At 39.1% G+C, this 26,766-nt stretch overlaps 1 protein-coding gene and 1 long non-coding RNA gene across 4 annotated transcripts; one reads left to right on the top strand and one right to left on the bottom strand.

The window, feature by feature from the left end:
- Window positions 1-179: 179 nt before the first annotated feature.
- ZC3H15 (zinc finger CCCH-type containing 15) lies at window positions 180-26,766 on the top strand. 3 transcript variants are annotated; one of them, XR_013371704.1, is made up of 12 exons: window positions 180-383; window positions 6,881-6,982; window positions 11,443-11,554; window positions 12,600-12,752; window positions 13,029-13,120; window positions 14,374-14,556; window positions 16,125-16,271; window positions 16,434-16,535; window positions 17,463-17,586; window positions 19,343-19,719; window positions 24,021-24,220; window positions 24,744-26,766. XR_013371704.1 is itself a non-coding variant. In XM_077883274.1 (10 exons), exons 1-10 carry the CDS (start codon window positions 309-311, stop codon window positions 19,531-19,533), a joined length of 1,281 nt encoding a protein of 426 aa, XP_077739400.1. In that variant the 5' UTR covers window positions 180-308; the 3' UTR covers window positions 19,534-20,154. The 3 variants fall into 3 exon arrangements, 1 of the variants encoding a protein (XP_077739400.1); XR_013371703.1 differs by lacking the exon at window positions 24,021-24,220; XM_077883274.1 differs by lacking the exons at window positions 24,021-24,220; window positions 24,744-26,766 and having other exon boundaries at window positions 19,343-20,154.
- LOC144304729 (uncharacterized) lies at window positions 11,567-23,742 on the bottom strand. Its single transcript, XR_013371709.1, has 3 exons — window positions 23,685-23,742; window positions 17,997-18,065; window positions 11,567-11,890 (listed from the first exon to the last, which is right to left on the bottom strand). It is a non-coding gene; the product is annotated as an uncharacterized LOC144304729 (long non-coding RNA).

Genomic DNA, 26,766 nt, shown 5'->3' with positions numbered 1-26,766 from the left:
CTCACGCGCCGCGCCAAGCCCCTTTCCCACGCCCCTCCCCGCCCCTCCGGGCGGCCGCGGCAGAAGCGCATGCGCAGCCCGGCTTCCGGCCGTCGCTCCCCGCCGCCCACAATGCCCTGCGCGGCCGACCTGTCGCAAAGGCCGCGATTGGGCGGCGAGCGAGCGCCTCGCTTTCCGTGCGGTGCGGCGGCGGCGGCGGCGGCGGCGGAGGAGGCGGAGGCGGAGGCCCGCGTCGTGTCCCTCCTGCCGCGGGGCCGCATCCCCTGCGGAGTCCAGCCGCGCGGGGTCCGGTGCCACCTGCCTCCGCGATGCCCCCCAAGAAGCAGGCGCAGGCCGGGGGCAGCAAGAAGGCGGAGCAGAAGAAGAAGGAGAAGATCATCGAGGTGAGCGCGCCCCTCCCCCACCCGCGCCGCGGCCTCGGGCCGCCCCCGCCCGCCCCGACCCCGGCCCCGACCCCCGCCCCGGCCCCGGCCCGGCCCCGAGCTCGCCCTCCGCTGCCCCTGGGCCCACGGCCCTGCGCTGCGGGGCGTCCTGTGTTCCTCCATACGGGGCGCGGCGGGGGCCGGGCCGCCCGGGGGCCTCGCGACCAGCCCTCGAGCCCCCCCCCCCCCCCGCCCCCGGGAGCCCGGCCCGGCCCCGCCGCCCCCGCCCCTCGGGGCTCCGTGCCTCGGAGCGCTCGCGGGTCGGGCCCTGCCGCCTCGGCCCGGGGAGCCCGTGCGGGACCGCCCCGGAGGTCGGGGAGCGAGTCTGCGAACCCCGCGGGGTGGCGCCTGCTTCCATCCGCAGCCGCGCGCCGACGTGCGCCCCTGCAGCGCAGCCTGCGGGCCTTTTTTTTTTTTAAAGTTTCCTTCCCCACCTCCCCCCCCCCACAGCCCAGCTGGGGGCGTGAACTCCTGACCCCGAGGTCAAGGCCTGAGCTGCGGTCCGCAGCCCGACGCTGCACCGACCGCTCATGCCCTGCGCCCAGCGCCGGAGTGTGCCGCGCAGAGCCCCCCAGGCACGCGGGCTGCATCCGCACGCTGTGCACCGCCCCGCCCTCAGCAGCCCGGACCCCGCACTCAGGTAGATCCACACGCTGTGCACTGCCCTGTCCTGAGCAGTCCGACCCCCGCACTCAGGTAGATCCCAGGAGGCTGCATCCACAGGCGTGTGCACCGCCCCGTCCTGAGCAGCCCTGACCCCGCCCTCAGGTAGATCCCGGGAGGCTGCATCCACACGCGTGTGCACCGCCCCGTCCTGAGCAGCCCTGACCCCGCCCTCAGGTAGATCCCAGGAGGCTGCATCCACACGCGTGTGCACTGCCCCGTCCTGAGCAGCCCTGACCCCGCCCTCAGGTAGATCCACACGCTGTGCACTGCCCTGTCCTGAGCAGTCCGACCCCCGCACTCAGGTAGATCCCAGGAGGCTGCATTCACAGGCGTGTGCACCGCCCCGTCCTGAGCAGCCCGACCCCCGGCACTCAGGTACATCCCTGGAGGCTGCATCCACACGCATGTGCACCGCCCCGCCCTCAGCAGCCCGGACCCCGCACTCAGGTAGATCCACACGCTGTGCACTGCCCTGTCCTGAGCAGTCCGACCCCCGCACTCAGGTAGATCCCAGGAGGCTGCATCCACACTCGTGTGCACTGCCCCGTCCTGAGCAGCCCTGACCCCGCCCTCAGGTAGATCCCAGGAGGCTGCATCCACACACATGTGCACTGCCCTGTCCTGAGCAGTCCGACCCCCGCACTCAGGTAGATCCCAGGAGGCTGCATCCACAGGCGTGTGCATCGCCCCGTCCTGAGCAGCCCTGACCCCGCACTCAGGTAGATCCCGGGAGGCTGCATCCACACACATGTGCATCGCCCCGCCCTGAGCAGCCCGACCCCGGGCACTCAGGTACATCCCTGGAGGCTGCATCCACACGCGTGTGCACCGCCCCCGTCCTGAGCAACCCGGACCCCTGGCACTCAGGTAGATTCCAGGAGGCTCCATTCACAGGCGTGTGCACCGCCCCATCCTGAGCAGCCCGGACCCCAGCACTCAGATAGATCCCCAGGAACAGTGGCCTCAGCATCTAGTGCTGTGTGAGCCAGGAGCCTTCTAGGGATCACGTTCTACTGCTCAGTCTCCTTTAACTAAGATTGAACTGACATGATTAAAGAGAAACTCCCTGTAGTCCTGAAACTGAGTGTCCCCTGACAAGGTATGCTTCGTGCATTATTGAGGTTTTAATTCCATGCAGTTTTTTTGTGGTAGATTTTTGTTTTGTTTTGTTTGAAGGAACCGTATAGGAAAGTCGTTGATAGTGTTTATCAATTTAAAATGTAGGTCTATAATGGCCTCATTGATCTCGTGCGCAGACACTCTCAAGGTAAAGAGAAAGCAGCCTTAGTTTCCTTTAATGAAGGCTTAGCCAGAGAAAAATGCAAAATAAGACAGTTGCATTCTTTGACAAAAAAAATACTCTTAACAGATGAAATTAGCCTGCCTCTCCCCTCCCCCCACTTCCCATACATGATGAGCTTTTTTTTTTTTTTTTTTTTTTTTTTTTAAGGTTTTATTTATTCATGAGAGACAGAGAGAGGCAGAGAAACAGGCCGAGGGAGAAGCAGGCTCCATGCAAGGAGCCCGAAGCAGGACTCGATCCCGGGACCTAGGGATCACGCCCTGGGCTGAAGGCGGTGCTAAACTGCTGAGCCACCGCGGGATGCCCTTTTTTTTTTTTTAATGGCAGTAAGGTTTTGTAGACTCAAGTGTGCTGGATGCATATTTGCTACCAGTGGAGAGGTACAGCAATACTGCAAATTTAGTGCTAACTTTTATTATTTATTGTGAAATAGGATTTATAGAGAAAATTCTATTACCCAGCCTGGTTAGGAAACAATATATTCCTCTTCGTTAAATATTATAGGTGATTTTTTTTCTTCTTCCCTAAAACCCTGGCATGTCTTGATGGCTAGTGCATGGGATTAGGGATGAAAATTGAGGAGCTGGGAGCAAAGACTGATGTGCCTCTGTCATCCGCAAAATGGAACCAATTCCTGTATTACAGAGCTGTGGGTTAAATGAGATGACATATGTAAAATATTTGATTTTTGATACATGGTCAATAAGTGGCAGCTGCTATTTTTATTAATATTATAAGAAAGAACTAGTTAGGGTAAGTAATCAGACTGACCTGCACTGTCTATAATAGGGTTTATTTCCTGTCACGTCAAATAATTTCCCTCTATTACCAACATTTTTTCTTTTCCTCTTTAAACCTTCTAAAATTTATGAATCCATTTGGATTAATAGGTATTTTCTTTCTGAAATGAATATATCAAAAGATGTTAACGGTTCTGTTAGACATTCATGCAGTTGTCCCAAATGACATATACCATTTGCCTTTTTGTTTTTTTTTTTTTTAAGATTTAATTTATTTATGAGACACACACACCGAGGCAGAGACACAGGCAGAGGGAGAAGCAGGCTCCCTATGGGGACCTGATGTGGGACTGGATCCTAGGACCCCGGGGTCACGCCCTGAGCCAAAGGCAGACGCTCAACCACCAGCCACCCAGGCGTCCCCCAGTGGCTTATAGCTAACATTTAATAAGTTGGAGTCAGCTCTGAGAAATAGGTGTAATTATGGAAAGAGAAATAATCTTTGGGGTAGGGCATGGAAATAAAGGGTGTCTAGCTAAGGACTTGTAGCAGCAAGGAAGTAGTAATGAGAGACCAATGGAGATGGGATCCAGATGTGTGAAGGATGGAGAAAGAGAAATAATTGGTTTCCAATGAAAACCTTCCGTCAAGGTTAACTATTGATTACTTGAAGCTAGATTAACCAGCTGCAGAATATCCGTTGGATGATGAGACAACAGAAGTATACCAGACAGTACGCGTCGCAGGCGGGAGAGACCAGCACGACTAAGGAAATAAGACCGTGCTAGCGAGCTTCTGCTTCCCTTAGTGTCCCAAAGCATAGACTCTAGTTGTCTTGGAGCACTACTTAGTATTGACCTGCTCTCCCAACCCCTTCTTTTTTTCAGACATCTTATTTAAGGAGTGGAGGCTGGCTGTAGAAGAAGCATGATTATTTAATGGGTTGAGAAGGGGAAGAAAGGATCAGTTTTAAGTGATGTCTGGAGGTCACTGAATGTGAAGGCTCTTGGAACTTTGGGGAGCCATCCTTAAAAAAAAAAAAAATACTCTGCGACTTTTCTAAACTTCTTTGTATTCAGTTTCCCAAATCTGAAACATCCACACATGCACTGTCCTTTCTTTATTACCTAACCTTTGGGATCTTACTGATCCAATGAGGACTACCATTTCCCAGTTGTATTTTAACCATTGTTTGGGTTTGATTGTAACCTCCAGTCTTCCTGTCTCATATCTCCCCAGCCCCAAATCCATGTTAATCTTCGGTACCTGTTTGTCCTAGATTCAAAAAAAAAAGGGGGGGACAAAGCCCTTTTGAAGTATTCCAAATTATAAACCTTGGTATTTTCAATAGATGTTGTTGGTATCCCAGATCAACAGTCTGGTATTCAGAAGGCTTTCTGTGTACCAACCTACACATTAAACTAGATTACTCTGGGAAATATTTTTTCATGGTGGAAAGAACAAAGGCTTTGCTTGGAGTCAAATATACTTTGGTTCAAATCTCATCTGTGTCCCTTTTCTTTAGCCAGACACAATTATCAGTGTGTTGGAGAAAGGAGAGAAGACAAGCCATCTGCAAGTGATAAGTTTTTGCAGCTTCTTTAGTTCTCTCAGTGAGATAAGTATTATCACCATTTTTATAATTGAGGAAACAGGCACAGAGGTTTAGTAATAACTTGCCCAAGGTTACCCTGGCCATTGGCAGAATCACAGTTCAAACCCAGGAAGTGTGGCTGCAGACTCAAGACTGTTAGCCAGTATACTCTCTACTTTTTGTAGTATATCTTTTAACCTTCACAACAATCCTAAGAGGTAAAAGTGAGGATCCACTTTACTAATAAGGAAACTATGGCAAAGAAGGTAATTTGCTCAGTTTTGTTTGAGCTTAGAACTTTGGCAGTCCCCCTCCAGAGCTTATACTCTTAAAGCATTGCACTGTACAGTCTGATGTCAGATGAATTGTTGAACACTTCTGAGCTTTAATGTCACATTTACAGAGTGGGATAATAATACATCATAGGGTTGTTAAGAGGATTCAATAAAATATACGCCGAGGAGTTTAGGTTTCATAAATGCTGAATAGATGCGTCCCCTATCTCTCTGGAAGAAAAAATAATTTCTGAGCTCTAACTTAATTAGAGACTTTAAAAACACAACTCATTCATTATCTCTTTTAGGCTGGTTAATTATGTGCTAAAGCAGTGTAATTAAACCTGAAAAACTGTTTTTCTTCTGGGATCTGGAGCTTATACACCTCTACCAGAAGCTATTGTCATGAGTACTTGTTTCTAGCTGGCCAAGTCCCCATAGCGCACTTCCTTTCTTTCCTAAATCGTCGTATGTCACTATCTACCTTGCTGTTTGGCCTTGTTTATTCATAGTTTGCTTAATTTCTGTGGTTAACGTATGGGGCATAGTTTGAACCCTAGTCACACTCCTTTCTGGAAAGGTTTATGTCGATGCTGTTGCACTTTGATCTTGATATTTTTATCTAGGATTTTCCATCCCCCCCCCCCCCATGAGAATTCACTTTTTGTAAAAGGAAAGTATGCGTTTCACACCTGATTGCTGCATGTGCTCATTTCTCTTCATGTATCACGTTATATTTGATCATCTTTTCTTCTTACTGAATTGAATGTTAAACTCTTATCTATAAAAACAAAGGAAACCAACCATAAAAAAACCTCAATTTTGGCATGTGCATATTCTACTATCTTTTTTTTTTAACATGCGTAGATTTAGAAAATCCACACCGAGTTTTAAAATACGATGGGATATTAAAACATGAGAATAGGAATTTAAGTAGGAGAAACAAATTTTGACATATGGATAGATACAGATGTGGTGAATGAACAAAAAGGTATTTCCCAATGAAAACCTCCTTGAGCTAAAATTGTCTTCAACTTTGCAATGTTATTCACAAAAATGAAAGATCCAGTTTATTGATTTTGAGATTCTATAAAGTTATGTTGGGTTGGATGTTTTTTTTTTTTGTTTTTTTTTTTTTTAAGATTTTATTTATTTGAGGGAGTGAAAGAGAGAATGAGCAGAGAGAGGGTCAGAGGGAGAGGGAGAAGCAGACTCCCCACAGAGCAGGGACCTCAGTGTGTGGCTTGATCTGAGGACCCCGGAATCATGACCTGAGCCGAAATCAAGAGTCTGCTGTCCAACCGATTGAGCCACCCAGCCACCCTTCAATAAATCTTTTGAAAAAATTTTTGTCATTGTTTTGAGAAGATAATTCTCATACAAAAACACAGTGCAGTACTTTATCTTCTGCAGGATTCCCCAAAATGTGTTCAGTAGTACATAATCCCTTAGGGTACTCTGAGAAAATGTGCTCTGAAGTAAAAGATTTAGAATTGCTACATACTGCGTCTCTTCTGGTACAGGCTCTAAGATACCAGATGCTTAAGAATTAAAAACACTGTTAGCCAAACCTTGTAGGTCATCTCGTCCTGTATTACAACTCTGCACATCCTGTAGAATTTATTCTCCTAAACATACTTTGGAAAAAGCACCTTGAAATAACATGGTTAATAATGTTAGTTATAAGTATGTATTGAATTGTAAAGAATCCTGGTCATATGTTGCCTCCACTTGATGTTTTTATCTTTTGCGTGTCTCTAAAGCATGAGAAAATAGTTTTCCTACCAGTATGTAAATAAAAGAATGACTTTTAGATATGACTGAAAAATATATATAAATTAGTATAAATTGCTAAGATATTTTACATTGTTTTCATTTAGGACAAAACTTTTGGCCTAAAGAATAAGAAAGGAGCAAAGCAACAGAAGTTTATCAAGGCTGTCACTCATCAGGTTAAGTTTGGTCAACAAAATCCACGTCAGGTAAATAACTTAAAATTCTTATTTTCTTCATATGGATATGGACGTAACGTGGCATCTGTTACAGATAGAAGTATTTGATATGGTAATCAGAATATTTCAAAATGGAATCCTCCTCTAAAACTTTGCTGCATCTTGCCTTTGTTACTCAGCAGTGTCTCTTAGATTCTCTCCTGGCCTATTTTGATATAGCTCTGTTTTATTCTAATGGCCGTATTCTATTCTATTCTGTTCTTTTCTTTTCTATTCTTTTTTTTTTTTTTTTTTCCTCTCCTTTTCTATTCTACAACATGGGTGTGCTCTATCTATCCATTTCACTATAAGTGATTACTTTGTTTCTAGCTCCTGGACGCTAAGAACAAGTACACAAGAACCGTCCTTGTAAATGTGCTCTTACAGGCATTTGTGCTTTTATTTCTGTGGCATAAATTGTCTGTGACACGTTTCTAGATCAGGGGAAATGGATTTCTTTTTTATTCATGTATCTGTTTTTTAAAAAGAGAAAGTGCATGAGTCAGCAGGCGTGGAGGTGGTGGAGAGGGAGAGAATATCCCAATTAGCTCAGAGCCCACGCAGGGCTCAGTTTCAGGACCCTGAGATCAATACCTGAAAGGAAATCAGGAGTCCCAACATTTAACCCATTAAGCCACCCAGGTGCCCCCGGGTTTCTAATTTTAATAAATTAGATTACTTTCTGCACAGATTATAATCCTTCACATTTTCATTTGCAGTGCATGAGTTATAGGTACTAAATAAAGTTCTTTTGTAATGTTTTCTAATCTGGTAAGTATACATCTAGACCTCACTTTTTAGTTTCCCTCACTGCCAGTAAGTTTGAGTATCTTTTGTTTTTTTTGTTTTGTTTTGTGTACAGTATCTTTTCATAGGGTTGTTGGCTGTCTGGGTTTATACTTCTCTGACGGGGCTATTCATGGCCTTTGCTTTTCTGGTTGTCTTTTGTCAGCTTATGAGAGACACCTTTTGTTTGCATTACAGGTAATTTGTAATGTTTCTGTTTTATTTGCTGTACAACAATTTTTACTTTTTGTATTGTCGGATATGTCTAGCTCTTTAAAAATATAGTTAAAAAGTCTCCTGTACCAGTAAACTACATGTGTTTTTCCTAGATTTCTGTTTTATTTTTACAGTCTGTAACTTGTCAGAAATTTATTTTATATGTCACTAAGTTAATTTTCTTTCAAATGAATAGCCACTTATACCAGCATCATTTATCCCACTGAATTGAAATACCACTGTTGACGTATAGTAAAGTCTCAGATATGTTAAGATCTATTTCTGGATTCTCTTTTCTGTTCTATTAATTGTCTGTTCCTAAACTAGTATCACATTGACTTTGATTATGGTGGCCTAGTAAAACATGTTCTGTTCGCTATTAAAGGAAGTCTTTTTCCCCAAACATTACTTCTTTTATATTTTTCTTAGCTATTCTTAGGCATTTATTCTTCCATATGAATTTTGAAATTACTCTGTCCATTGGCAGTGCATTCAAAAAAGCCCCTTCCCTTCAAGTTCTTCAGGTCTTTCACTTTCTTGAGTTTAAGTTTTCACAGACATGCATTTTTATTTTTTAAAAGTATTCTTTTTGCCACTTTATCCCTTTCCTTAACTTTTGGAAATACTTTTTTTCATCTGAGAATATCAAAATATACATTTGTGACCCCAATCTGAAACAAATTTCTCCCACACATACTGTCTCCAGATTAGTACCTCTTACATTTTTCATTTCTTAATACCCAGCTTGATTCCAGAACCAAAAACTATTGATCTTCCATACTTCTAATTTAGTAGCCTGGTTTAATAAAAATGTATGCTCAGACCTTGAGATCAGATCAACTTAGGTATAAATCCTCCTATCTTATTTGTTCCATGAACTTAAATTATTTAGGGATACTAGTCCTTGTCTATACAGTGAAAGGGCAATTACCCTTTTAAGGTACCTGTGGTGGTTAAATGAGAAGATAATGTGAATCTTCTGGTCCATATAGATGTGTGAAAATTCTCTTTTCTTCCTTCATTCCTTTTTTCAATCCTGTTCTCCTTTCCTTATTTTTTCTTCTAATGGGAAGTATATTGACTGGTAATTTTATATTTCAGAGACCTGAGAAAGCCATAACATTTGTGGTGGTGTGGTGGTGGTAGTTAGGATTGATAGTAGTTCAGTATTATGATTCTTGGTAATTTTTGAATACTTGGGCTTTTATCTGCAAAGTGAGCAGCAGTCCTGCTAGAGCCAGGCTCTCGCACAGGCAAGCAGTCAGTGAGGTCAGCACTCCAGGGCCTACAAAGGTCAAGTTACCCATATTTGTCTTAGGGTATACTGTACTGCCAGTATGCCTGAAGTAGTCAAAGGAAGGGTGTGTGCTAGGAGTGTGGACAAAGCCTGAATCCGTACCATGTCCTCCCCCACACCTTCCACCTCCATGCACACATGGTGGGATGAAACTCCGTGGGAAGAGGAGGAGCCAGGGGTTGACTCTTGGTTTACTGCCATGCTCCAGTGTGGACCTCCATGGAACCTGAGCATTTTAAATTTGAACTCATCCTTCTAGGTTGTAAGGTGTATCTGTCCAATAGGGGTACAAACCATTTATAAGTATTTATAAAAATAGTTTATGGACTTGCCTATATCCTTGTTCTGGGCCCCATAAATGTTTGAGATGTGCCTAATGAGCAAAGAATATTTTTATCAAAGATAAAATGACTTAAATTTTTCTTTTTTAAAAAATGTTTTCCTGTGTTTCCATTTAAACACATCTACTGTATGATCAAAGTCAGGATTTGGGTTGTCTTTAACCTTATAGTATTAGGCCATTCCCTTCTAAAATTTTCCCTTCCTTGAGTACTTTTTTGTGCTGGATTTCTTTCTCCCTGTGTCTTTGACGTTTCTTGGACCCTTTTATGGGCTTTTTAAGGTTGTATTGACTCATATAATACTGGTATTCTTCAAAGAACTATCCTCTGCTTTTGTTACTTTTGTTTTTTTCTTATCACTTCTTTATGCTGTTCTTGAGTAATCTCATGCACAAAGTTTTAATCGGTCATTATCTGTAAGCTGTTTCTAAAATCTTTATGTTAAAATAGATCCTTTCTCCAGGTATCAAGATCCCTGTCTACTTGCCTTCTAAGAAGCTCTATTCAGGTGCTCTGTAAGCATCTTGTACTCAGTATGTCTAAAACTGAGCTCATCTCCCCCTTCTGCCCTGAAACCTGTTACTCCTGTATACCATGTCTTGTTTAACAGCACTAACCATACATGCGATCATCCTAGACTACACCCTCCCTCTTACACGTTGTCTAGTCAGTCGCTTAGTACTTTCAGTTCTACCTCCTTAAGAGCTCTTTCTCCTCTTTTCTCCATCCTTGCTACTAATGCCTATTTTAAGTCTTGTGTTTTCTTGCCTACAGCAATTGCATTAGCCTCCTAATTTTCCTTGCTGTTCTTGTGCTCCTTCTAGTCCACTTTTTACACAGTTGCCATCGTGATCGTTATAAAATACTATCTGATGTGTCATTGACTCACTTTAAGCCCTTGAGTTTTACCTGTCACCTAATGATACAGTCCAAACTTTTCATTGATGTTTCTTATACCTTGTTCCTTCTGGTCCCTGTATCTTTGCACTGGCTGACTCTGCATTCCTCTTCTTACATCAGAAGAATTCATCCATGAAGTATTAGCTCAGCCTAATTTTCATAAACATATAGGCATTCCTTGTTCCCAGAGAACCATGTATTATATTACGGTTGTTGACATGTCTGTCTTCCCACTAGATTCTGAGCTTCTTTAAATAAGCATCTTTATCTTTTCATCTTTGTATTCCCTGTCATCTAACATAGGACCTGACATATAAATGTTTGGATGAATCCTCTAATCATATTAGGTATGTAAATCGTGTGCCTGGAACTATGTCATATGTCATACTTGTTTTGTTTAATCTCCCACATTGACCTAGCTCAGTGTTTTTCCACAAGGGTAATAGGTATTTTGGGTGGTACAGTTCTTTATTGTGTGGGACTGCGCATTTCCAGATGTTTGCATTTCTGATCTTCAAAACACACCTACGTGTTTCTGGGGAGTGGGTGGTTGTCGTGAGAAGAAACTCTCAGGTGAGAACCATTTACTAAAAATGCTGGGCATGTAGCAATGCTTAATAAATGCTTATTGCTATAAGCTTTTGAATATGCTTTTTACTTGGCATGGTACCATTTATAAATTTTTTTAAGTCAACTGATAAAAGATTTCGCAGTTTCATTTAATAGTTTAACCCACCATTTAATATATACTGAAAGGCCATTGTAACACTGATACTAAGAGGTAAGGACTACATACAGATAAATGTGCAAATGTTTTTGTTCTGTTAGTGATGCTATATGTACTATTGTATACTGAGAACAATTTTATTACATGAAATCAAATTTACATATTATACATGGAAATATTATAGGTAGCACAAAGTGAGGCTGAAAAGAAATTGAAGAAAGATGACAAGAAGAAAGAATTACAAGAACTGAATGAGCTGTTCAAACCTGTAGTTGCTGCTCAGAAAATAAGTAAAGGTAAACGTTAAATGTCAGAAGTACTATTTTTATTAAATGTAATTCATGCTTAAAAAACCCACAAACAGACCCATAAGTACAGAGAATAAACTGATGTTTGCCAGAGGGGAGGGGGCTGGGGGCTGGGATGGGCAAAAGGGTGAAGGAGTGTGGGAGGGTACAGGCTTCCGATTACGGAATGAATAAGTCATGAGGATAAAAGGTACAGCAGAAGGAAGAAGGAATACCGTCGGTGGTATTGGAAGAGCATTGCATGGTGACAGGTGGCAGCAGCAGCCTTACTCCTGGTGAGGGTAGCAAATAGACTTGTCAAGTTGCTGTTTTCTACTCCTGAAACTAAAGTAACATTGTGCATCAACTACACTTCAGTTAAAAAATTCCTCAATTTGTTTTGATGAACATATTTTTTTCAGATTATAAGCCTGTTAAGCCTGTGTGTCTGCTATGGAATGATATTCCCTCTATCAAAATTAAACTGTATCAATGACTTTCTTACTGTTTCTCCATATACGTGCTCAGCTGTGTGATTTTACAACTATAACTCCAGCCACTTGCGGCCCCCCTCCCCCCCCCCCCCCCCCCCCATTTAAGGCAAAATTAAGGATTTAGACACTCTACTACTTGATTTATAATATCCATTCTTTGGTGATAGTCTAGACAGACCTATGGTTCTGTAAATTGTCAGTTCCAAACTCTTGGCAGTATAATACTCCATGTCTATTTATATTTCTCTTTTGCCTCCGTCTCATTGACTCAAACTAGACAAGTGACTCTGGGACATCCTACAAGTTTGTTTGGTTTCTCGCCCTGTAAGTAAGGGTAAGAATGGAAGGAAAAATGATAAGAATAAAAGAAATAAAACTAGATACAAAATGCTGTAGAAGGATCTTTAAAGCAATGTTTTAACAATCACCTGTAAGTGGTATTTTCCTCTCACATCGGTGAATGGAAAATAACAAGTTCATAAGTAGTTATATCTCACATAGAAGCTGTACTGTGTGATCTGGCAGGTTGTAATACAAATACCATGTGCCGTTTGACATAGGTGCAGATCCCAAGTCCGTGGTGTGTGCATTCTTTAAGCAAGGACAGTGCACTAAAGGAGATAAGTGTAAGTTCTCTCATGACTTGACTCTGGAAAGAAAGTGTGAAAAGCGGAGTGTTTACATTGATGCAAGAGATGAAGAACTTGAAAAAGGTATTTTTTTTTAAGATATTTTCTTAAAAATATCTTTTGGTTGTCACTGGTACATGAAGAATATTTTGGTCTTAGGCTGTGTTTGTAAAAAAAAAAATAATTGTTTTTCACAAAATCTGAATTGACAACATTATGTCCTTTGATTAAATGAAGATATCTAAAAACCACTTACTTATTTTGGATTTGTCTCACCCTTTCTTCCAGTACTACCTGTTTTCTCATTTGCCTAAACTACTTAGGATACATTATTTAATCTTCATATTTCTTTTTATTTAGATACTATGGATAATTGGGATGAGAAAAAACTGGAAGAAGTAGTGAACAAGAAGCACGGTGAGGCGGAAAAGAAAAAACCAAAAACTCAAATAGTATGTCCTTTTCTTGAATTGAGTTGCTGTGATATTTATCATTAGGGAGAATTATGTGGCAAGGTATTTGCTGCTATTTTTTACTGGATTATTTTTTAAATTATTGGATCTTTTCATAAAGATAAGGTGCATGGAATTTACAAGTGTAAGTTAAACAAGATCAGATTCTTACTTAAAAGTAGCCTTGAAAAACATGTGACAGGAGTCCTCAAGTGACATCTGAGGTGATTTCACTTTCTCACATATGTATAAATACAATCACATAGTCAGCCAAGAATTCTTTATTTTTTGTACAGAATGAAAGGAGGGAGAATTGATAAATACCTACTCTTTAATGGCTCAGTGGTTGAGCTTCTGCCTTTGGCTCAGGGTGTGATCCTGGAGACCCAGGATCGAGGCCCACGTCGGGCTCCCTGCATGGAGCCTGCTTCTCCCTCTGCCTGTGTCTCTGCCTCTCTCTCTCTCTCTCTCTCTCTCTCTGTGACTATCATAAATAAATAAGTAAAATCTTTAAAAAGAAAATAAAAATAAAAAATGGTATCTTGTTTCTCAGACCCTGCATTCATGTCTACGTATTTATCTGTAGCGTAGTTAGAGTGAATAACCTTGATGTGCTGGAAAATTTCTAAACACTAGTTTTACTTATATCTGTTGTATTTTTTCAGGAAGTGAATGTTGCTTATTAATTAATTTTTACTTATTTACAAAGTTTATTGTTTATTAGTTAATTTTTACTTATTTACGAAGTCTATTACCTGAGGTTTCAATACAATTGTATTTTACACTAAAAGCCACAATCCTTTGTGTTCCTTCTGTACCTTTCTTTCTGTCTTCTTAAATGTGAGAAATTGCTTATAATTCTAGGTAATTCAGATAGTATTTGTATCATTATTATATGTGATTAGTTTTTAGGAAAGATCAAAATAAAATCATTGGTTTTAGTTTTACAACCATTTATATTTTTTCACTTCTTTAAATGTCAGACTTGGATTACATTTATAAAGGCTAACCAGAGGCATGTCCTTTTGTGTAATTTAGAATTTGGAACAATTTTATTTACATCTCTCTAAAGGGAATTTATCATCATATTAATTATTTTAAGATCAATTTATATACATTTTTGCACTAAGGTGCTCTGAAAAATGAATAGCCTAAGGATGTGAATAGGAATGCACTTGTTCCATATCCTTAAGGATTTACCTTGGAAATGAACTACACTGAGCCACTACTTGTGAATAATACTGTCTCTCCAGGTGTGTAAGCATTTCCTTGAAGCTATTGAAAACAACAAATATGGCTGGTTTTGGGTATGCCCTGGAGGTGGTGATATTTGCATGTATCGTCATGCCCTTCCTCCTGGATTTGTGTTGAAAAAGGATAAAAAAAAAGAAGAGAAAGAAGATGAAATTTCATTAGAAGATCTAATTGAAAGAGAGGTAAGTAAGATTTTTTACTACTATAAAACTAAAGCAGTGTTTATTGTGAAATTACAACATTTACCACTTGGGGGCAATAGCATGTTATTACGAAAGAGGAAAAAAAATAGGACCTTTTCCCCCAAAGTTGGCTTACTTTTTCTTTAGTTATTCTTGTACATCTAAGATGTAAACCTGACTATAATCATTAGCCAGTCATGACATTAATTTCAGGATTATGAAATGATTTTTTATGTCACTGGTTTATCAAATAAACTCTTTCCATAAGATCGATATATTACTGTATTAATTAATTAAAATACTTAACATTCAGATTGAACTTGAAGTTTTAGATGTTTTCCCTGAGGTCCCATTTTTTAGCCATTTTACTAATCAGTAACATGTATTGAATGAGACAGCTCCTACAGTTTTTCAGTTGTGTGTTTCATCATCATCCCTAGACTCAAAACTTAGACTCTGTTGATAGAGAGGAGCGTGTCTCATTGAAGAGAATCCTTTGCTCCTCATTTCTGGTTCAGCAGAAAAGAGATGAACTCCATGAGATAGTAGGTGGGGCTACTGAGTTCATAGCTGTGGCTCCTGGGAGTGACAAGAAAATATTGAGATTATTGGAAATACTAGATTTAGGGTTGTATATTTCAAATTATATCCATTTTGCCTTTGGATTATCTGAATGTATAAATGTCTATGGTTGGGATTATATATTTATTATATATATTTTTAAATGGCTGTGTTGTGTAGTGTCTCATAAGAGGCACTTTGCTATAATAGAGGGTGTAGACTTTGGAGTCTGGTATATTTGAGATTGTTTGTCCTGTTTCTACCGCATATTAGCTATTAACCTTTGGTAAATTTCCCATCTTTTTCTTTTTGCTTGCTTGTGGAGATCAGTGTGTTAGCATATGTGTAGAAAGCATCTAATACTGAATACCTGGCAGTTGTTCATCAAGTACTATTTTTCTACACATCTATTACTTGATTATTGGCACTGAGCAGCAGATGGTGTTTTTGCCTAGTTTTTTCCTCATTTCCTGAGGAACACAAATGAAACTTGGATATTGTCGTGATACTTTTTATTTTTTGTTTTCAGCAATTATGTTAAAACAGTTTTTCCTTTTTTTTTTTTCTTGTTTTTTTAAGATTTTATTTATTCATTCCTGAGAGACACAGAGAGGTAGAGACACAGGCAGAGGGAGAAGCAGGCTCCACGCAGGGAGCCCAGTGCAGGACTCGATTCTGGGTCTCCAGGATCACGCCCTGGGCTGAAGGCAGACGCTCAACTGCTGAGCCCCCCAGGCGTCCCATAAACAGTTTTTCCTGACAGGTTTTACTCACCTTCAGTTTTGAAGAAAAATCCAGCTCAGAATAATATATTTTACTGTGTTTAAAAGTCTGTGTATCTCTGGACATTCATTTTGCTCATTGCTATATAAAATGAAAATACATCTGTTTATTCTAAATTTGGTGTCTTAATAGTCACAGGGAAGAACCTAATTGCATTAAGAGAAAACTACTAAATATTGTTATAGGTGATTTGGGGAGAAAAATGAACTCTTTTGTCTTTGCAGCGTTCTGCCCTAGGTCCAAATGTTACCAAGATCACTCTAGAATCTTTTCTTGCATGGAAGAAAAGAAAAAGACAAGAGAAGATTGATAAACTTGAGCAAGATATGGAAAGAAGGAAAGCAGATTTCAAAGCAGGGAAAGCATTAGTGGTATGTCCCATACTCACCTAAATAAATTCTTATTCTTTGTTTCATTTTATAATTTTTGTCATGCAGGAATTTATTATCTTTTAATCATGTTTATGTCTGAAATCGGTGATCAAAAGATGTTTGAATTTTGCCCTGAGTTGATATATTTGTGTATCTGAATAGATTAGCGGTCGCGAGGTATTTGAATTTCGTCCTGAACTGGTTGATGATGATGATGAGGAAGCAGATGATACCCGTTACACCCAGGGAACAGGTGGTGATGAGGTAAGAAGAAGCTTTGGCGTCTCATCTCATGTTGGAGAGAAACAATAGGGTAGCATGGTTAAGAGTACAACTCCAGGGCCTTGGTTCAAATCCTGGCTCTAACTTGAGAAATCACCTACACTGTAGGTCTCTACCCTCACCTGTAATAAAGACTTAAGAATAATCCCGACAAGGATAATATACTTGTGAGAACTAAAGGAGTCCATAAAATGGTATTATAGTTCTTTATAAAGAAAGTAGAACAGGGGCACATGGGTGGCTCAGTCGGTTAAGCATCTGCCTTTGGCCCAGGTCGTGATCCCAGGGTCCTGGGATCGAGCCCCATGTCAGGCTCCTTGGTTAGTGGGAAGCCTGCTTCTCCCTCTCCCCCATGCTTGGCTCTCTCTTGTGTGTGCACTCGTGCACTCTTTCTCTCAAATAAATAAATAAATAATATAAAAAAAGAAGAACAGTGACTGGAGTATGTTTAAGGTACTTATGTGTGTTAGCTAAAAAGTATGTGTTTTATTTTCCCTCTAGAAGAAAATTGATTTTTTTGTTGTTTGTTTAATATTTTATACTAGGATAGAAAGGATAGAAACTAAAAAAGTACAGAGTAGGGGGAAAAATACAGGGTAGGAGCAGGAGAGGGCGGAATCAGTTATAGGCAAACAGTGGACTGTTCATTTTTTATATGGTGTAAAATTCTAACATGTCTTTGAATTGAAAATAAAAACATATTCTGTGTGTCAGAAGAATTTTGAAATATGGCGCTGCTATTATTTTTCTCAGGTTTAGAGAAAGTGAATTTTGGCAGTTGTCGGTTACTTGTTTTCACTTGGCATTAGTAATAATTTTGTTTCACTAAAATAAATGTCAGAGTTAAAAGGTAAGTAATTTATGAAAACTGTTCTCATAAGTAACAGTTTTTCTTTTCTGTTTTTAAAGGTTGATGATTCAGTGAGTGTAAATGACATAGATTTAAGCCTGTATATCCCAAGAGATGTAGATGAGACAGGTATTACTGTAGCCAGTCTCGAAAGATTCAGCACATATACTTCAGAAAAGGACGGTAAGTATGCTAACTTTGGTGTGATTCTAAAAGAACTAAGAAGCTGTCTAAAGAGGGAGGGGGGCAGTTAGACCAGACTGGCAAACTTTGATGCTGCAGGTACCAGACCGGAAACATAAATATGTGTAGTCTGGCTGCATATGAAAGTGAGTAGTTGAAAAAAAAATAAAAAATAAAAAAATAAAAGTGAGTAGTTGGAAGCTGCAGGATGGATGGCTAGGTGGGTATTGAAGCCATTAACTAAAAGTAGGGGACAAAAATGAATGTGGAGATGTAGCTACTAAGTCTGGAATCTCATGATTTTGAGATACTTTAAGTATCAAAAGCGGCATTGTCTAGGAGGAAAACTTGTGAAAGTCATTTTCGTTGGTAGCTCAGAGTGAATGAACTCAGCCAGGCATCATACTTACCATGAGAACGTTGTAGAACACACTGCAAACATCAGTTGTAGTCAAAAGAGGGAAAGCTTGGGAAAGACCCTGAGAAGGACAGAGGAAAATTAAGAATGAAGAGTTCCAGAAAAATCAAGTAGGATGAGACCTGGAAATAATTCTTCGGTTGCAGTAAGAAAGGAGTTACAGGAATTAGGGTACCAGTCTTCAGGACTACGGGGATACAAGGAATGAGAAAAACAAGGGTGGACCACTCGGATAAACTTTGTTTGAGGGGAGACGTGGTTGTGGGAAGGGCTTCTGTGTCAGGGAAAAAAGACCGGGGAGAAGGAAAATGGAAGATATTAGTTATAGAAGCAAGATCCCGAAGTACAAATGATGAGTTAAAAGTGAGAATGAAGGAAAGGCTGGGTGTTAAGGTTTGTTGATGAAATTTACATCTAATGGTTCCTTGACTGAAGAGTTTAAAGAGAAGTGAAAGTTTGGCATGACTGATAGGAGGGGGGAAAAAGGAAGAATACTAATCAGGCCAAAGATTGAGAGAGGAAAAACTAAACTTATTTTTACAATAAAGGAATACAAGTTGTAACTTGAAAGACTGGCTTGCGCTCCTGAGATCTGAGTGCCGTCAGACTATTGTCTTAATGCCAAACTGAAGACTGGATTTGCTCCTTTTAGAAGTAGGACGTTGGTGACAGTAGGCATAACTGCAAGTATTTCAGAGGCTGTAATCCTCAAGACTTTTGTCGTCAGAGATGTTTGAAATAGCTAAAATCCAAATTAGATTATTAAAAACTGTCTTCGTGTAAATATTGGTGTCATTGAACATGAAAAGGCAGTATTTTTGTTTCCTCAGTCTTTCCTAGGTTGTAAAGTACCCGCATAGCCCTTGGTTCTTTTTTCACAATTTGATGATAAGATGAAATGTTTTTGGATTCACATCAATTTGCAGCACTCATTGCCAGCTAGTGTGATTTACCTACTGTTCCCCAAACCAAAAGCTGATTAGCTGCTAATAAATGTTCTTTGATTCCATCATTTATTCAAACACAATACTATGTAGAAGTTGACTGTTGAAAAACCCAATTGCTAGGTCATGTAGGAAACACAAAAGCGTGTAAGATAAATCTTGCTTTCAAATGTATAAACCGTTAAGCAGTCCCATGTCTATAGTGCAAGATGTACGTATGTACGTATGCTAGGTGTAGGTAATTGGCACAAATAAGCTTAGAAACATCAATTCTTGATGGGTAATGTTAGGGAAGGCTTTCACGGAAAAAGGAAAAGAAATGTAGTATTAGTCTGTGACTGTCAGACTCGTGTTTTCTGTTCTTGGCCTTACTGATTTCAGTGTTTATTTTTAGAAAACAAATTAAGTGAAGCTTCTGGAGGTAGGGCTGAAAATGGTGAAAGAAGTGATTTGGAAGAGGACAACGAAGGGGAGGGACAGGAAAATGGAGCCATCGATGCTGTTCCTGTTGATGAAAATCTTTTTACTGGGGAAGATTTGGATGAACTAGAAGAAGAATTAAACACACTTGATTTAGAAGAATGACAACAAACAAGTCTGAGAAAATTAAGCCAGCTCAGCATGAGTTGAAATTGACTACAGTAATTTTTTTCCACCTAGAATTCTTCAACAGGATGTTTATTTCCCATGCTGATTCTGGAGGGCTTACTCTCCTCCAAAAAAGGAATATTCTCCCTACGTCTTGTCTTCTGACTTTGGCTACATCTCATAGTAAGTTCAGAGTAGTTGATGATAAATTGAAAATATAATGGTCATTGCAGAAAATGATTGTTGTAACTGTCCAAGTAGGAAGTGTAACTGCTTTTCCAGCTTTTGATTTTCATTGGGCATGTATTATAAGAACAACGTAAATTTAAATTGAAAATATCCTTCATTTAATGCAGTTTTTAATGAGTGGTTTCATTTCCTTTGTATTTATATGTTTAAAAGACTGCCTAAAATATGAACACTGTATTTCATAAAGGAAACTGCATATGCAGATTCAGTATTGTAAATCTTCAGACAATTAGATGGACATATAACGGGAAACTTCTTTACCCTCACAGAATCAGCTGCAATGCCCTGTGTTAAACTGTTTTAAATGTTTCCCTCTTCTTTTTTGCCAATAAAGTTGTAAATAAAGACCATCATACATTAAAATCCAAATACGGCCCCCCTTTTTTTTAAGTCTTTATATGAATATCTTCTTAGAATTTATAGCTTGAGAATTTTAACACCAGTATTACCTCTTAAAGTCACCACAGAAGGCACAGACGTTTAAAGGATTCTCTTGACTGGTTGCAGAACTCTGTAAATACTAACAGCACTGCTATGAATTGAGCAAACTACTATGAGTTTGGCTTTTAAAAAGACTATAGGTAATGCTATAGGAAAGAGTATTTCCTGCATTGACAGATAACCAGCTAATTAAATGCCACCTCCAGTTGAACTAAATACTACTTAAGCATCATCGTGGAGATGGTGGTGTTACAGTGGTGGTACCTGCTAAAGTTCGATTACTCTGAAAGAGTGTAAAATCCAAGAAAACAGCTGAACATCTTTGTCATGGAGTTCCCCTGAAAAATTAGGGTGATACATCTTAAATGGGCATAATTTACAAATGACAGATTTGTGCTAGCACCTTTTTGTCATTTTACTTTCAAATATTAGTACAGCGCTGCTTTTGTTCTCTGCAAGTATAAATGGATTTTAAAGCATCAGACTAAGATAATAGTATGCACGTGTCAGGTGACCTGGGCCCTAATTTCATTTCTGCCTCAGATAAATTGTATGATCTTTAAATCAACTCTTAGTTTCTTCATGTGTGTATAGCACTTCAAGTGCTTCTGAATTGTAGAACCTAAGAAAACAGGATAGTAAATCTTGTGAAGTAATACTATCAAAGTTGATAATGGTCTGTGCAGTATTTGTACTGTAATTTTCAAATGCAGAACATGAGGCAAGTACCCTTCCCTATGCAGTGAAATATACTTAAACACTTTGTATACAGAAAGACTGCTTGAGTCTTAATTTTTTTATGTATGAAAGATTTCAGTCTTTATAAAAAGTTTTAAATGTTGTTACTAATTATATTATTTAATAATGAAACATTTTCAAAATAATCCAAAGAGCTTAAATCTTTCTAAAGCAATAACCAATCATTTTTTTTTCACTTTTGAAACTAAGATTTTTCCAAATAATTGGATTTAGTTCAGACCCTACTTTTAGTCCATTTACTTTAGACCCTAAGTTGTGTGTGTTTTTAATGTATATGGAAGACCTATTTAAACAAAAGTATACTGACAGCTTTAGTTTTTCAATTTTAAAGTATTAATATCTTACAGCAAATCTGTGATTTTGAAAACCCACATTTTCTTTAATAAGTAAGTCGAAGGGAAAATGCTACAATGGAGATAATTTTTGATACCTACAATTCTTTAAGATTATCTTCACTTATCTTCCCCTTAAGTTACTTCCATTATAAATAGAATCAACATATGCTCAGAGAATGCAAAAATATTTTAATATGAGAAAATCAAAATGCAAAATTAAGTCTTCTAAAATAACAGAATATTTCAGAGGCCATTAGAGTTTTGTTTTGTTGGCAGTACAGTTATAATATTAGTACAGTCAGTCTGAAATGGGCTCCTTTTCAAACCCATTAACATATAACTAGTTTTTTCTTACAAATTGTTCTTTTATAGAATTCCCATTATTAACATAGTGTAGCTCTGTAATTTGATTTCAGTTATGTGACTTAGCTTCATTTAAAAGGTTTATGGTTTAGACATGCAGAAACTTGCAGTGTAAGCTTTCCACAGAACAGTGGCTTTGCACTTACTTTCTTGTCTGTAAAATGAGATTATTTTCCCAAATGTAAGAACTTTTCTTTTTCTCCTTAATATCCAGGATATTCATCAGCCTATGCTCTTTTTATCTTATTTGCCACTTTTTTGGTGGTTATTCTCTAGGCTGTCATACCAGTGTATGTCCATTAGTTTCATGTACAGCTGTTTCCTACCTGTGAATCTTTGAAACTATTTTTCATCTGGTCTTCAGGTTCTGTGTATTTCAGTGGCAAAGGTCATCAGTACCACTTTGACTACTCTACATCTTGTAAGAATTTTGTGATGATGTTCCCATATTTAATTGATAATTATTTCTTTTGATTAATTTTGTTAATAGCATGTATAGAAATACAGTATCAAAGAATGTATAATTGAAAGTACGAAACCTCAATTTAAAAGTATAATAGTGTATAACACACTAATTGTGTGGATCACTTCATAATTGTGCATTATTGTAAAAATTGTATGTATTTCACTTAGGAAAGTTCACTGTAGGAGAAGTAGAATCCGCTGCATTAATAAGAATGTTTATCCTTGAATTTAGCTACTAAATCCTTTTTATAATTTTGTGAATTAACGTGTGATTAAAAAGCCAGTTAATTTGTGAAGATAATGTACAACTATACCAGCTTTTACCTATCCAGTTGCATTCATGCTAATGAACTACATTGGTGGTTCACTCCATGGATCATTTTCTTCTAATATGCTAAGAATTACTAGGTTTTCCTATACCTCTTGCACTGAATTCCCACCATGGGAGGAAAAGTAAATAATTAACCTTCTTTATACTCCGTAATTATCTTCCACGCCCCCCCACGGTTGTGTGGAGAGGGGGGAATTAATTGCTAATGGCTTCAACCCATTTATTTTCAAGGAGGACTGAAAAAGAATTAATACTATTTTTTAATTACTTGATTGGTCTTTTAAACTTTTTTCCCCTAGAGCAGTCTTATAATGGGATGGGTGAAGCCTCATCTAGCTAATATGCAGCCGTCAGGAACCCTTAGATATGTTGAATGGCTCATATAGAGCAGACCCCATTCATCCTTGACACCCACTCCTCTCCTCTCCTCTCCTCTCCTCTCCTCTCCTCTCCTCTCCTCTCCTCTCCTCTCCTCTCCCCTCCCCTCCCCTCCCCTCCCCTCCCCTCCCCTCCCCTCCCCTCCCCTCCCCTCCCCTCCCCTCCCCTCCCCTCCCCTCCCCTCCCCTCCCCTCCCCTCCCCTCCCCTCCCCTCCCCTCCCCTCCCCTCCCCTCTCCAAGACTTTTGACAGCAAAGAATTCTTTTTAATTATTAATCATCCAACATTAGCAATAACTAAATTTTGTCTGTAAGAAAACAGTGTTTAGAAGGCTGGGAAGGCATTCCCTGGGACGATAGTCTTCCCCTAATCCTAGAACCCTATGTCCATGTACAGCATGCTACTGCACAAACAAGATGGGTGAAAACTACAGGAATGCAAGAACATGTGAAACAGTTTAGGATCAGTTTTCTTGATAATTCATTTGCATAAAATACAAAGGCTTCTGGGCAGAAATGAATCTACTCTTCATCCTTTATACATGTCATGTACATATAAAAGGAAGAAAGAAATTTCTGAAAGTCTCTAAAACTGGGTATGAAAAAGTCTTGATTATTATGAATGAGCATGTTGAATTCCACCTCATAAATTCTCTTAAAACGAAATACATTAATGCAAACCATGTAACATTTGAAAAAACACAGTTCCATGTCCCCCATATTTCAAATTTGGAGAATATCACCAGAGACCGCTGGCAATTTCAGTCAGTTCTCTCTATTAAGGAATAAACTGTGATAAAATTCTCAAAATTAAAAGAACCAAGCTTACCTTGTTCAGACATCTTCGTTTCTTCCCTCCTACTGCACTCCATACTCTGTGGAAACATATTCAAATACAAGATGAAATAATGTGAACATTTGTTGAAGAGAGAATACCACGTAGCATTCTGCTGTTTGGAAATCATTGAGTTTGGATTTTCAAAGGAACGAATGTCAGTATAGTTAAACCATACCAAAATGCTACGTGGTATTTTAGTTTTAGCAAGCACCCTGAAATTTTTCATGGAAAACTGGAAGTGGTACAAAAGTGTGCTAATTTTTTTTGTTATTATGTTCAAAACAACATAATTACCTCTTCAAATCTTTTTTTTTTTTTTTTTAATAGTATTTAAGTCTTCAAAAGGTGGTTTTCAGGTCATTTCTGGAAATTTTAATTAGAAGAAACGAGTATGAGAAGGAGACAGCAACAATAGTAAATATTTGCCACCCAAAAACAAAATATGCAATATAAGGAGCAGAAACAACAAAATTGGAATTTAAGTTTTCCTAAATGCATGTAGCCAGTTGGCATTTTAAAATTAAGAGGTATGGTTGACAACAATAACACCAGCTTACTTTAGTTTTTGTCTACCTTTACTTAGTTACTGGAAATTGCATCTATTATCTTTTTTAAAAGATTTACCTATTTTAGAGATAGAGTCAGGGGTGTGCAGAGGGGGAGAGAGAATCCTGAGCAGACTCCTTGTTCAGCAGGGAGCCTGACCACAAGGCTGGACCTGGGGACCCAGAGATCACGGCTTGAGCTCAAATCATGAGTGGGAAAGCAAACCCAAAGCTTTGAACATAATAACCCACTTAACCCACCCACCCAGGCGCCCCTGCACCTGTTATAATTTAATAGGGGCTTTATTTGCCGCCTAGAACTCGACCAGTTTACTTGACGTGAAATGAAAATTAAGCACTGATTTTTTTTTTTAAGTCTCAGTAAGATTCTCAACTGCATAGTGTGAGGTATCACTCACTGCTCATTGTTCCTGAACAGAGTCAAATGGTGCCAACAGTTTTCAAAAGCCTGTTCACCTTTCTCATTTTCTCTTCCCTTTGATAGTTGAAGATCAGAAGACCAATGCAAAATTGACTGTCAGAACTTGTCCAGAGGCAAACAATAAAAGCATAGGAAAAAATTAAAGTGAGCCAATGGTAATTCAGAGACTTTGCCAACAAACTTAGGCTGCTAACAGGTTTACTCTTGTACTTACATCTTTGTATCTGATTTCATTTCACACATTAATAAAGACTATAATACTTGTCTGTAGAACTGAGAATGAGCTTTTCTAGAAGAAATAGAGTTAATACGTTGGAATTTGCTGTGCAATGGCCTTGACATGGAAATTTTTGCCCCAGTTTTAAATGAAATTTATTCTTCAAAATGTGAGCTTATATCGTGAGTTACTAACAGTTAAAGGTATGTAAAAATAAGCCAAATTTCAGAAGTAAATTGATAGAAATGTCTGAATTAATCACTAAATAGCTTTTCATTAATCTTCTGAACAGATATATTGAGTTATAATAACACAATAAGCTATGCATATTTAAAATGTTTGACAAATGTATATACCTGTGAAATCACAATCAGCATATGTTGTATATATTCATCCCCTCCACGATATTCCTCACGCCTTTGATAGTCCTTCCATCTCCAAGCAAGCATTCATCACCATAGTTTCATTTGCATTTTCTATAACTTTATGTAAATAGAATCCTATGTATTTTTTTAACTCAGCATAATTATTTGGAAATATATCCACGATGTTGGAGGTATCGGTAGTACATTCTTTTTTGTTGCTATTATTTTCTTACAATGGATATAACACAGTTTGTTTATCCATTAATCTGTTGGTAGACTTTAGGGTTATTGCCAGTTTGGGGCTATTGTAAAGTACTGTGACTATTCACATACAAGCCTTTGTATGAATACATGGTTTCATTTCATTGGGATAAATACATAAAAGTGTCTAGTTCATATATTTAACTTTTTTTTTTTTTAAGATTTTTTTATTCATGAGACACAGAGGCAGAGGGAGAAGCAGGCTCCATGCAGGGAGCCCAATGTGGGACTCGATCCCAGGACCCTGGGGTCACAACCTGAGCCAAAGGTAGACACTCAACCATTGAACCACCCAGATGCCCATATTTTTAACTTTTTAAGAAATCTCTACAATGTTTTCCAAAATGGTGGTACTGTTTTATCTTTCCACCAGCAATTGATAAAAGTTCTATTTGCTCCACATTCTCCCTAACACTTGACGTCGTCAGTTTCAGTTTAGGTCTATTATCCATTGGGGTTAATTTTTTATCTGGTCCAAAGTATGTATAGAAGTCCCATTTTTTGCACATGGCGAGCAACCTGATTATTCCAGCACCATTTATTAGAAGACTGCTTCTACACTGAATTGCTTTTGCATCTTTGTTGAAAACCCACTAACCATCAATCAACAATTTAACTTTTTTTTAAAAAACTACTTTAATTCATTTATCTCTGTTGTTACATCAATACCAGACTTTCTTCGTGGCTGTCGCTTTAAAGTAATAAAGTCCTGAAATCAAGTAGAGTAATTCCTCCAACCTTGCTCATCTTTTACAGAGTTGCTTTGGCTACTCTAGATTCTATGCATTTCCATGAGCATTTTAGAATAATGAGCTAGCCGATTAAAAAAAATGAATTTTGATCAGGCTTGTATTAAATCTGTAGCTCAGATTTGCAAGGAATTGACACCTCAGTATTGTGTCTTCTGATCCATGAATATGGTACGTATCTCCCTTTTACTTAGGTCTTTTTGAGCTTCAGTGTTTTGTAGTTTTCAGCATGCAGTTCTTAAATGTCTTTTGTCGTATTTATCCTTAAATATTTCATATTTCTTGATGTTACCGTAAATGCCATTTTTAAAAAATTTCCGTTTATAATTCTTGGTGGTTAGTATACAGGAACACAGTTGATCCTTGCAGCTTGATTGTATTCTGCAGCCTTGCTAAAAACACTCCAGTAGCTCTTTTTGTAGATCTCCCAGTCTTCTACATAGATGATCATCTGAGAGGCCTCTGTGAATAAAGACCGTTTGTTTCCTTCCCAA

This window comes from Canis aureus, chromosome 34, assembly GCF_053574225.1.
Source record: "Canis aureus isolate CA01 chromosome 34, VMU_Caureus_v.1.0, whole genome shotgun sequence".
NCBI classification, from domain to species: Eukaryota; Metazoa; Chordata; class Mammalia; order Carnivora; family Canidae; genus Canis; species Canis aureus.
The sequence above is the reverse complement of the archived record's forward strand: the minus strand, read 5'-3'. Positions and strand labels throughout refer to the sequence as shown.